Below are 12,495 nucleotides of genomic sequence, written 5' to 3'. Positions count from 1 at the left end.
AACGCTTGCTTATAATTTATAAAACTGAGGACCGAAGGTGTTCGATAACTCAGGCACTTCTTAATTATTAAATAAGAGTACAAATTTGGTCGGCACATCCTCTTCCTTTTCTAAAACCGCACTTTTCTTCTCTTATAACTTTGTCTACGGCATCTCTCAGCCTAGAAAATATCATATTCCAAACTAATTTGCTACATACAGTGACGAGACTAATGCCTCGATAATTACCACACTCACTCCCATCACCTTTCTTATACATAATTAAGTTGTTAAATAATTCTTTTTCCGCCATTCCTTTCGTTGCGACAACAGGAATTGAACCTCTTTTCTCATGTCTATGGTGATACTTAACATTTGAAGCACTTACTTCAATAATGGTTGTGGTCATAACTTGGCTATGTGATCAATGATAATAGCCAAAGCAGCATCAAGGGGAAAGGGATTTGAGCTCCCCCCCCCCTGAAATGCTTTTACGACTCGTAAGAAATGTAACAAAAATGATATAAAGTAGTTTTGATTCATTTTTTAAAGTTTTCTTGTAACCTCTCCCAGAAAAAAAGTTTGTAAATCCCCCTCCCCCCAAAAATATCCTTGATCTGGCCGTGATACTAACAGATGCAAAAAATTGTTTTTGAAGGGAAGAGAGGTAAATAATATCCAGAATTAGAGTAACGGATAGATTGTGGGTAAAATCATAAGAATCACGAATTTTTGGACACCAGACTTCAATCCCCCCCTCTCTCTTTCCCCCCCTTCTATGCGTTCTACTAATGCTTTAGTATAAAAGACAAAGCAACTACATGGGTATAATTTCAGCAAATTTTAAGATTTTTTTATACACATAAAATTATGCAAATATGGCGATAATTTTGGTAAGTAAGGAGTATGAATTTAATCTGGAAGATAAAAGTCGACTCGCAACAGATAAGGCATAATTTCGTCATTTGGATTGAAAGACGCTTAAATATTAAAAGGCACAAACTCTCATATCTTTACAAAAGATAGATAACATTTAAGACGTTGACTTCTGTAATCTTACTAATAGTGCTAGTATTTGTGTCTCTCAAAACACAGGTATGTTACTAGTTTTCTTTTTTCTTAATTATCCTTTGGGCTAAAAATTAAAAAAATTTTCATTTAATGTTACTTTTGATAAGTTTTCACCTGAAAAATACTTAAAAGCTGGTTGTACTTAAAAGCTTATGTTATACTGGGCTATCTTACAACAGAAGTACATATCTCCGGATAATAAGGCGACGCACCCTTTATCACCATCTAAGACCAACTTGTAATTGATATTTTCTTAGGCAGTATTACAACATGAAGTGAAGTGAGTTTTGTAATGAATACTTTAAATCCGCACTTTTCAAAGTCAATATGTTCTACAGATGGGCACATTTTTGCTCAAAAAATTGTGTTTTCTGGGCGCCCTTGCTTTAATGGCCACGCATTGTCATACCAAGCATATGGCAATACTACTTGAGGGTAGCAGTACACCACAAAAGAAAAGCAAGGGAGTATGGCTTACTCTTATTTCCTAAAGGAGAAAATAATTTTCTTTATACTATTGGGTTAAATGTTACACAAAAATACGCATTTATGGATTTCCTTATGTTAGGTCATCAGTTAATTTTGGCGTTAGACAAACCCTTACTGACCTATTTAGCAATAATTTCTTGCTTATCAAAATTCAAATCAATTTGACTGGGGATTAGATATTTTTTTTCACAAGTTAGCTGCAGCTGTAAAACTGCCGAATCCCACTTTAACTCCACATCAGTCTACTCACCAAGCTTGTTTTATTATTATTTTAGTCATAGTTCGTAATTTAAATTAGATTCCACTTAAAAATATTTAAAACTTAGATTCACAACTTAAAGTTCACTTAATTCGAAACATCATTGGCACTTGATTCTTACAAATTTGTTTGTCGAAATGGTTTCACCCAAATTAATCAGACTTCAATCTTCCTTCTTCTTCCTCTCTTCCTTCAAGGTACTAATACTTTAAATATAAAAGATAAAGCAACTACAGGGTGTAATTTCGTTAAATTTGAAAATCATTTGGATACAAATAAAGTGTGCAAATACGGCAGTAGTTCTGATAAGGAAGGAGTTCGAATCTATTCTAAAAGATAAAAGTTGACTTGTAACAAATTAAATAAAAAAAACAAGTTTTTTTAACTGAAAGTAAGGAGCGACATTAAAACTTAAAACGACCAGAAATTACTTCGTATATGAAAGAGGCTGCTTCCTCATTAACGCCTCGCTCTTTACGCTAAGGTTTGACTCTTTCTCTCAATTCTTCTTTTTAAAACAGTAAAAAACTTTAGCGTAAAGAGCGGGGTGTTGTTGAGGAAGCAGCCTCTTTCATATGCGAAGTAATTTCTGGTCGTTTTAAGTTTTAATGTCGCTCCTTACTTTCAGTTAAAAAAACTTGTTTTTTTTATTTAATTTCTGGACGTTTTTGAATCAATGCATGTTTTGATTTTGGCTCTCCGCAGAGGAATAATTAAAACAAAATTTGCATTTTTTTTTTGGCTAAATGGCTTTCTCATAATTTTGATCGAATGATTTTGAGAAAAAAAGAGCGGGGGAGGAAGCCTAGTTGCCCTCCGGTTTTTTGGTTAATTAAAAAGGCAACTAGAATTTTTGATTTTTTACGAATATTTTTATTAGTAAAAGATTTACGTAGCTTATAAATTAGCTTAAGTAAAGAATTTTTGTATTCTCATATTTTTATTACTTATATGAGGGGGTTCCCCCCTTGTCAGATCCTCGCTCTTTACATTAAAGCTTAAATTTTGTCCCAATTCATTAAGAATGACCCCAGAATCACACAAGCTGTAGAATAAATAGTTGAAATTACTAAAAATACTTTAGCGTAAAGAGCGAGGTATTAGGAGGAGGTGAGCCCCTCAAATGGGTAATAATTTCTGTTTGTTTTAAGTTTTAATGCTGCTCCTTACTTCCAGCTGAAAGAACTTTTTCATATTTATTTTTTCATTTTTTTTAAATAATGCTAGTAAATCCTGCGCTCCCTTCATGGAGATTTTCTTCTGCCATGACAAACTATCGATGGAAAGTTCCCCCAGAATATCCCCCTCTTCTCAACCCCTCCCCCAACCAGAAAAATCCTCCTGAAAACGCCTGTACACTTCCCAATAACCATTACTATATGTAAGCACTGGTCAAAGTTTGTAACTTGTTGCCCCTCCCACGGGGACTGTGGGGGAGTAAGTCGTCCCCAAAGACATAGTTATAAGGTTTTTCGACTACGCTGAATAAAATGGCTATCTCAGAATTTTGATTTGTTGACTTTGGTAAAATAATTAGCTTGGGAGGGGGCCTAGGTGCCCTCCAATTTTTTTGGTCACTTAAAAAGGGCACTAGAACTTTTCATTTCCGTTAAAATGAGCCCTCTTGCAACATTCTAGGACAACTGGGTCGATACGATCACCCCTGGGAAAAAGAAAAAAAAACAAAAAAACAAATAAACACGCATCCGTGATCTGCCTTCTGGCAAAAAATACAAAATTCCACATTTTTATAGATAGGAGCTTGAAACTTCTACAGTAGGGTTCTCTGATACGGTGAATCAGATGGTGTGATTTTCGTAAAGATTCTATGACTTCTAGGGGGCGTTTCCCCCTATTTTCTAAAATAACACAAATTTTCTCAGGCTCGTAACTTTTGATGGGTAAGACTAAACTTGATGAAACTTATATATTTAAAATCAGCATTAAAATGCGATTCTTTTGATGTATGTATTGGCATCAAAATTCTATTTTTTAGAGTTTTGGTTACTATTGAGCCGGGTCGCTCATTACTACAGTTCGTTACCACGAACTGTTTGATAAGGTAAACATCGTCATTGAAATTGAAAGATATTTAAAAATTTAAATCTGCAAACTCTTATCTCTTTTATACAAAAGGTAGAGAAAATGCAAGGTCGCTAGTTTTCTTCCTTTTCATTATTTTTTAATACATTTTTTGGAATAAACATCTCATAAACTTTAACTTAACGTCATTTTTTAAAAGTTTTTGCCCGATGACCACCCAAAAATCTGGTTGTATTTCTTAGCTTATGTGAAAGCTAATTATCTTATGATAGAAATTTGAATTTTTGGATCATTTGGTGGTGCACCCCTTATTACCATCAAAGACGGACTTGCAATTGATTCCTTTAAGGCGGTTTCGCCACATGGGGTGCATTCACGCCATTTGGGTACTGTTTTGAGGTGAATATGTAATTAAAACGTCATAGGAAGGGCCAAGAAGCGAAGGTTTAAATAAATTGGGACTGAGGAAGAGCGTGTGGACCTGTGTTGGCCTCTTGGTGCTTAAGTGAGTTATTAGTAGGAGTTATCGAAAGAGACTATGAGAGTTCAAAGAGTGAAGAGCTAAACCAGTTTTCAATTGAATTGGATATAGTCCTTGCTAAGAATTTGATGAACTTGCGTGAATAACCAAGCACATATTACAAACGTGAGTACTTTTGGGGCGGCAAATTGAAACATTCTGTTCTTGAAATTTGTTACCTGTAGTGTTCACCCCCCCATTGTGACTGAAGATTGTAAAATGGCAAAATATAAACCGTTTGATCTTGTCCTAGCTTCATTTCAAGGATATCCCTTATGGCCATCAGTAGTTATTAAAACCACCAAAGACCAGAAAAATCAAGCGAGATATCTAGTCTTTTGCTATGGCACCCACTCGGAGCATAATATAGCTGAAGCACACATCCGCAACTGGAATGACCATTTTAAAGAAGCTTGTGCGAGGACAGATAAAGATGTAAATAAGGCTTTTGAAGAGCAGCGCTTATTCCCTGATATTTTCAAGACTCTAAGTAAGTCCTACTTATCACTACCCGCTAAAACTAAAGGAAAATCCAGCCTAGCACCATTAACTCCAACTTCTGCAGCAGCATCAAATTTAAAAGAAATAATAAATGAAACTCAAGAGGAACTAATGAGCACTAAGTCTAACCTAATGAATGATATTTCTCGTGTCGTATCAAATACAATGAAAGATCGCCGAGCTTCGGAAATTATAAGTGAAGATATTGTGAACGAGGTTTATAATTCGATTTCCCTTGAATATAATGCCAAATTTGAAAAAATTGAAACAACCCTTCGAAAACTTTATAATGCCGTGAACTTGCTTGAAAATAAAATCTCTAACTTAGAAGACAAGTTTGACCAACTAGAGCAGGATGCCTTACTTGATAGCCTAATTTTCTACGGTGTGAAACCAAACCCCAATGTGGAACTGAGAGAAAATCTTAATGGAGTGATAACACAAATAATGGGCTTGCAAGATTTTAAAGAAATGGACCTCTTAAAGGTTAATCGATTCCGCATGCCTGCTAATCAAACTGAGAATGTGAAAATCGCCCCAGTTCTAGTAAAATTTTCAAGCTTAGATACTGCTCGTAAAGTGTTTGCAGCAAAAAGTAAGTTGGCAAAGTCAGGTGTATTTGTTTTAGAAAACCTAACTAAAAAGCGTCGGGATCTATTAAACGCGGCTCGTAGCACCTTTGGCCCAAGAAGTGTTTGGTCTGATCACGGTCAAATTCTAGCCAAAGTTCCTGGTGAAACTCGTATACGCAAAATAAATTATTTGCATGAATGTATTAGTATGTGACTGGTTAATATTTTCTTGATGCGTATCCTTTCCTAAGTCATTCTTTTTTACAGTTTCTTTTTATTTCGTTTCATTTTTTTTTCATGCTCATGGTTCATCCCGATAGTACCTTCTGTGCTATTAATTATTTATGTGTTTATAATCCTTTGACAGGTTTTTCTTTCGTAATAGATTTAGGTAAAGATTTCTTTTTTGTTCATCTGGTGATTTAAATGGACTCCAAGTAAAACCTGCTTTTGTCAATATTTTAAGTCGTGAAAGACGCCTTTGCGAGCTTGAAAATAATCCTTTTGATCTAATTAGTATTGTGAATAATTCTGTGGGTCAGGTTAATCAAAACCTGACTAATATAAACCCTGTTTGTAATAGTAAATATGTTTCAGAATTGGGGGGAGAGGAGGTTACCAAAGGAAATTATTCTCTGACTGCACTTCAGCTTAACATTCAGGGTCTTTCCTCGTCAATAGATAATTTAAGACAAATAGTTTCGGATGGACAGCCTGATGTTGTTGGTTTGTGCGAGACATTTTTGGATTCTGGCAATGAAATGCTATTGGATATCCATGGCTACAAAATGGAACATATAAACCGCTGCAAGATGGCTAAAGGAGGTCTTGCCATGTATATATCTAGTAATTTGCATTATTGCTTACGGGATGACTTATCAAGGAATTTTGAAGGTATTTTTGAGTCACAATTTATAGAAATTAGAGTTAATGGTATTGATCTAATCATAGGTAATATTTATCGTTCTCCTAGTGGCGCGGTTTCGTTGTTTCTTCGGAATCTTGAGGAAATACTTGACTTAATATTGAAACGTCCGTGTCAGTTAATCATAATGGGTGACTTTAATATAAATTTGATGGATTCAAATTCTTCGGCTTCAGTTGATTTTCTTTCAACCATGCTTGCCGCAGGAACTCTACCAACTACATCCATCCCCACACGAGTAACTAATGTTACAGCTTCTTTGATTGACAATATCTTCTCTACGCTTTGCTTGAAGAAAAACTCAATTTTAGTTACTGATATCTCCGATCATTTTCCCATATATTCTCGGTTCAGTTTTAATCGGGGAAGGAATAACCGGGCTCAAGTGTTTGATTCCTATTCTATTAGGTTTGGTGAAAATGAGTTATCTCTTCTTGGTTCTAAATTAGCGAAAAATTCGTGGAGCTTATTTGATAATAACAAGGATTTTTCTTGTTTATTTGAGTCGTTTTATGGAACCATAAAAGAGGCTATTCTTAACATTTGTAAAGTACCACCTTCTAATCGCAGGTCTAAAAGGATTATTCCTCTAAACCCATGGATGACATCCGGACTTCTCAAAAGCTGGAGAAGGAAAAATAATCTCTGGAGGTATTATAAATGCGCTACACTTTCAACGAGTGCTATTCGTCTTTGTCAATTCAAGATTTACCGGAATATATATAATTCCTTGTGTAGGAAAGCCAAATCTCTCTATTATCTAAATAATTTTGCTGCGTGTAATAAGGATATTCGTAAAACTTGGAAGGTAATAAATTCTGTGCTTAAACCTGGTTCTCAATATAGCTCTTTACCTATGAGTCTGGTCATTGGTGATGAGACTGTGGAGGGTGAGCTTAATGTCCAAGAAGCATTTACTTCATTTTTCGCTAGTATTGGTAATAATATCGCTTCCACAGCTACTTTTTCTCGGTCTAAGTCGGACTTTAGATCTTACCTCAGGCCGTCTTGTGTTAAGTCTATGTTTCTAGAGCCAGTAACAGAAATTGAAATTACTAAAATTGTTAATGGCTTGAAAGACTCATCTTCATCTGGGCCAGATTCTATTCCTACTAAGGTAGTTAAATCTATTCTTCCTTCAATAGTTGTGCCTCTTACAAAACTTGTTAATCTTTCATTTAAATATGGGGTTTTTCCAGATCCTCTCAAGCGTGCTCGGATTATTGTTCTGTATAAAGGTGGACCAAGAAATGATCCAGCAAATTATCGACCAATTTCAATTTTATCAGTATTTAGTAAAATCTTCGAAAAGGCTATGCTTTCTCGTCTGCTTAAATTTCTAAAATCTAAAGAGTTTCTTCATGATTTTCAATTTGGTTTCCGAATGAGGCACTCCACTGAGCATGCCTGTATGACCCTTTTGAATTTTATACGTTATGCATTAGATTCAGGATTAGTTCCGGCTGCTATATTCCTGGATATTCGCAAGGCATTCGATTCCTTAACCCATAAAATTCTTCTATCGAAGATGTCTCATTTTGGCATTAGGGGTAATGTATTTTCTTGGTTTCAATCTTATTTGAATGATAGGTTAATTTCTGTCAATCCACAATTTAATTTCTGTCAATCACAAGTGAATTTTGGCGTCCCTCAGGGATCAGTTTTAGGGCCAGTGCTATTTTTGATTTATATAAATGATCTTTTTTACGCAGTAAAAAAGCAGAAACCTATTCATTGCTGTAGACTCTGTCATCCTAAACCTTCCCTTGCCCATAGTGCCAGCTATAGTTCACCATCTTCTGATGTCCTTGTTTGTTTTGCTGATGATAGCACACTCGGCACTTCGGGGAACTGTGAATCCGAGCTTCGATTAAACTTGGAATACTTGTTTGAGAGAGTAATTTCATGGCTTGATGCTAATTTTCTTACCCTAAATTATTCAAAATCCAATTTTTTGATATTTTCGCATGTTTCTCAGATTTATCCCAAGTTATCAGAAATTCATCAGCCAAATGGGATAATTCACAGATCTAAAGATCGATATGTTCGTTTTTTGGGCATTCTTGTTGATGAAAATTTGTCTTTCAAGCGTCACATTGATTTGATTAAAATGAAGATATGCAGGAGTCTCGGTATTTTAAGGAAACTCAAACATATTTTCCCTGGATCAATTTTGGAAATCCTTTTTCACTCCTTGATCCGATCTTACGTTTCCTACTGTCCAATAGTATGGATGTCAACCTTTCCTTCACTGTTAAAACCACTTTCTAAGGTTTATAATAAAGCTAGAAACCTCATTAAGGAAACTAACCGTTCAAGAGTTATCCCATTACTTGATCTCGAGTCACTGTATATTCTTTCGTGTGCATGTTTTACTTTTTCTCAGCTTCATGGTGACCTACCCCGTCCCCTAAGTGTTCAGCCATCTTTCACCTCTGATCAGAATAATTATAATCTTCGCAATACCGAAAATCATATTCAAGTTCCTTTTACTCCTTGTGTAAGGTCAGACTTTAATCCTTTAATTGCGAGTTACATTGTATGGAATAAGTTGCCCGAATCAGCTCGAAGGTGCCACTCATTCAGTTTGTTCAAAAAAATTATTAAAAATTCATTGGCTTCTTAGAAATTATTTTATCCCTTTTTATATGTGTATATGCGTGTATGTATGCATATATATTTCCTGATTATTTCATTGGAGTCTATTTTATCTACAGATCTACTTAATTAATTTAGTCTGTTCAATCAATTAGTCTATTTAGTTTTGTTTTCTATAGTTTTTCATTTTATTTATACTTTCCTCTCTTCTCTTTTTGCTCTTCTCTCTGTGAGTAAGTGATTATTTTTTTTCTTCTCTGAGTAAGTGGCTCGTTCATTTTCCCCTTTTTTACAGGCCAAAGAGCCTTTGGGGAAATAGTAAAATGTAATATTGTATGTGTGTTTCGTGATGAATAAATCTTATCTTATCTTACTAAATGATATCTCTCCCAAGTTTCAACGATCATCCATTTTATTGATAGAACGGGACCTCCCCCAGGTTTCAACACCCATTCATTTATATGATTTGAATGAGAAAAAAAATATTTTACATGGGAATCACTTCGTTCATTATAAGTCAATGTTACACCATCGACTGTGACCAGATAAAATTGGAGGCTCATTACCTTAGTAAATGGGGATGGAAGTCGGAAAGAAATGTATTATACATTTGTTTATCAGCTTTTACAGGCGATAGAACCGTTACATCCCCTAAATCATTAAAAGAAACTATATTAGTTAAATTTGAATGCGTTTTTACCTGCAAAAATTCACGCACTAACAATATGCTGAATACCAATGACAACTAGGCCTTCACAAGAGAGCTATTAAATAAAAAAAAAGAAGTTTTTTTAACGGAAAGTAAGGAGCGGCATTAAAAATTAAAACGAACAGAAATTACTTCGTATATGAAAGGGGCTGCTTCCTCATCAACGCCCCGCTCTTTAAGCTAAAGTTTGACTCTTCCTCCTTTTTAAAACAGTAAATTCAAGTAACAGTAACAGTAACAGTAAGCTTACATATAGTAAAATCAATACGACTTTTTAAGTCGTATTTTCAAGTTGTTACGAATTTTTAAAGACATTAGTTTCAATAGGCTGTGATAGTAGCACAATTTTATATAACTAGTAATTTTTTGTCATGACATGTACAGTTGATAGTTCAGTTGCGTTGCTGACTAATAAGGATAATCACTGAAGAATTCATGGCATTATGACTATTTATGAATGAATATGCAATTCACTCCTACATGGAATTCATATTCGTTCCAAAATGGAACTGTTTTTCAATTTGCGGGCTTCAACCCTTCTGGATATGGCTTTACACAGTAATAAATACATTAGCTATCTTAGAACTTCCTTTTTACGATACTGTTGCCCCCTTTAAAGTACCCGTAAATAGCCTAAAATAAGTTATTTTTTTTTAATTGCATCTTATTTAAGACAAATCACTTTTGACTCTAAAAAGGATACTAGAACTTACGATTTCCAATTAAAAGAGCCCTTTCCTGGGCTCCCATGATTGCCTCTTCTATGTGTATAAATGAGAAGAAAAACAGGGAAATAAAACATATCGAAACTACATCATACCTTACTAAGTGCCTCCTACACTGGGGTACTTGTATGGTTTGATAGTTTCCACTTAAATTTAAACAATAAAATAGTCCCTATAACCTACTATAACCTTGAATATTTTTAGCCGTGAGTAGATCATGACTTACGGCCGTGATTACCGGAAAGTTATCGTAATATAATAAGGAGACGGGAAAACAGTATCAACTGTAAAAAAAAAAGAAGAAAACACTGGCGCAAAAGGATCAAATGAACCTGGAGGCCCTATTCAACCATTGACTCACCCGAGAGACGCAGCTAGCCTCTGAGTAGTTTGGGGGTTAGAATATGTTATCACTTTCAAGGTTGAGGAAATGGGTGAATATTTTGAAGATTGATCGACAGGGTCCTTTTCCCAGTATTATTTTAAAAAATATACGAAATGCGCGATCAATCGAATAGTAGTTTTTCAAGTGCAAATCCGTTATCCTGCTAAAGCAATCTTCAGGTAAAACAACTTATATAATTGTTTCTGACTCACCACTTCACCTGCACTAGATATGTTAAGTATGTAGGTCTATTTTAGTATTAGTTAAGAATTTTCTTCACTAATGCAGATCTTACTGCAATCTTGGGCAGAATAGTCTTCTACTAAATCTGAACGCCTAAAAAATGCTGGAAAAACAGGATAGCCGTTGATTGAAAAAAAAAATCAAACATAAACCCGTATACAATTGTACTTCATCTGCTCCCCCCTCTTTTCACAAAGATACATGGGGTGCGTATCACAATTATTGCATTTGTTTTCATATCAATTTAGTATACTGACTTTAATGCTTGACTATATTTCTTTCTTCAGAAGCAAGAAAATGTTGCCAGTATTAAGTGAAGTTAAAAAAGTATCGCCATTTTGGCAGAAAAAGCGCCAAAAAGTTTCAGTCGATTCACCGATTGCAAAATTGCACTACCGAATCACCTTCGGTTTTTTACTAATGAGTTGCATTCTCGTTTCAAGCGGATCATTTTTTGGTGAGTTATTTATCTCTCTTGAACGATCAAATAGATTTTATTTGTAGGATATATTTTGAAATAGAAAACTTTTTATTGAGAACATTTTTGGTAATGTTCTATAGACCAGGAGCTGGAAATTGAAATATTCTGTTTATCAACTTTGATTAAGCAGGACAGCAATGAGCCCAATGGCTGATGGCAAGGATCTCAGTTCAAATTCTTGGACAAAGATTTTTTTTAATATTCTATTCGAATGCTCCCATCCCAGCAGTCTCAAATTAAGGTTCACCTTCTTGTTTTTATTGAGCTTTGGGTCAATTAGAAATTTGTGACTTGATTCATAGAATAATACAGTTTCCCAATTTCAAACTCAACTCAAGAATAATGACTTAGGGTAGCTGGTAGAAGTCAGCTGTTTTCTATGCAATTCAACTATTTTCGATGTTTTATAAAATTTGTTTGTGACCGTTGATTTGTAGCCAATATTTTTGGAAAGATTTTTGATGCTTCCCTTATTTCTCCATTGTGTTTGTTTTGCCAATACTTTTGGCTCCATCATGAGTCTTGGCTAATCTTTTTGTGCTGATAAAAATAATTTTCCTGATATCACTGAGTTTTAAGTAGCTGTAGTAAATTTAAGCCGTGTCTCTATTATATTTTTTTCCGGCCAAGTTACTCTTAGTTATAACTTTTTTCGGAAGTTTCAATCTGCATTAGTGCTTTTGTAAGGATGAAAAAGCTAAAATGCATTTTGAAGTGGCTATTTTCGAGAAAACTGTAAGTTGAACGAAATGTGTTTTTGCTCGGCCAACTTCGTTTGAAGAAACCTACTGATGACAGGGTTTTATTAAAAACTAATGCCTCCTTACTTGATCATATTGAAGAAAACAAAATAGTTGAAACAATTAAAATAAAAAATGTGGCACCACCTAAAATGTTGGAGCCAACTGGCACCACCTTCTTTACTATATCTTTTAGATATAAGGTTCTTTTTGTGCCCTATCCTATCCCCAGCCCTTTTTCGTACCTTGTAAAGT

At 34.7% G+C, this 12,495-nt stretch overlaps 1 protein-coding gene across 1 annotated transcript in view; it reads left to right on the top strand.

Moving 5' to 3' along the window:
* Positions 1 to 944: 944 nt before the first annotated feature.
* Positions 945 to 12,495, top strand: part of LOC136041837 (innexin inx2-like) — a 33,767-nt gene continuing 22,216 nt past the window's right edge. The window contains exons 1-2 of the mRNA XM_065726616.1: positions 945 to 1,074; positions 11,307 to 11,476. Coding sequence (XP_065582688.1) covers positions 11,317 to 11,476 — 160 coding nt within the window. The 5' untranslated portion in view covers positions 945 to 1,074; positions 11,307 to 11,316. The remainder of the gene's footprint in view (positions 1,075 to 11,306; positions 11,477 to 12,495) is intronic.

Source organism: Artemia franciscana, unplaced genomic scaffold, assembly GCF_032884065.1.
Source record: "Artemia franciscana unplaced genomic scaffold, ASM3288406v1 PGA_scaffold_412, whole genome shotgun sequence".
Taxonomy (NCBI): domain Eukaryota; kingdom Metazoa; phylum Arthropoda; class Branchiopoda; order Anostraca; family Artemiidae; genus Artemia; species Artemia franciscana.
This window is presented reverse-complemented; position numbering and strand designations above follow the sequence as displayed.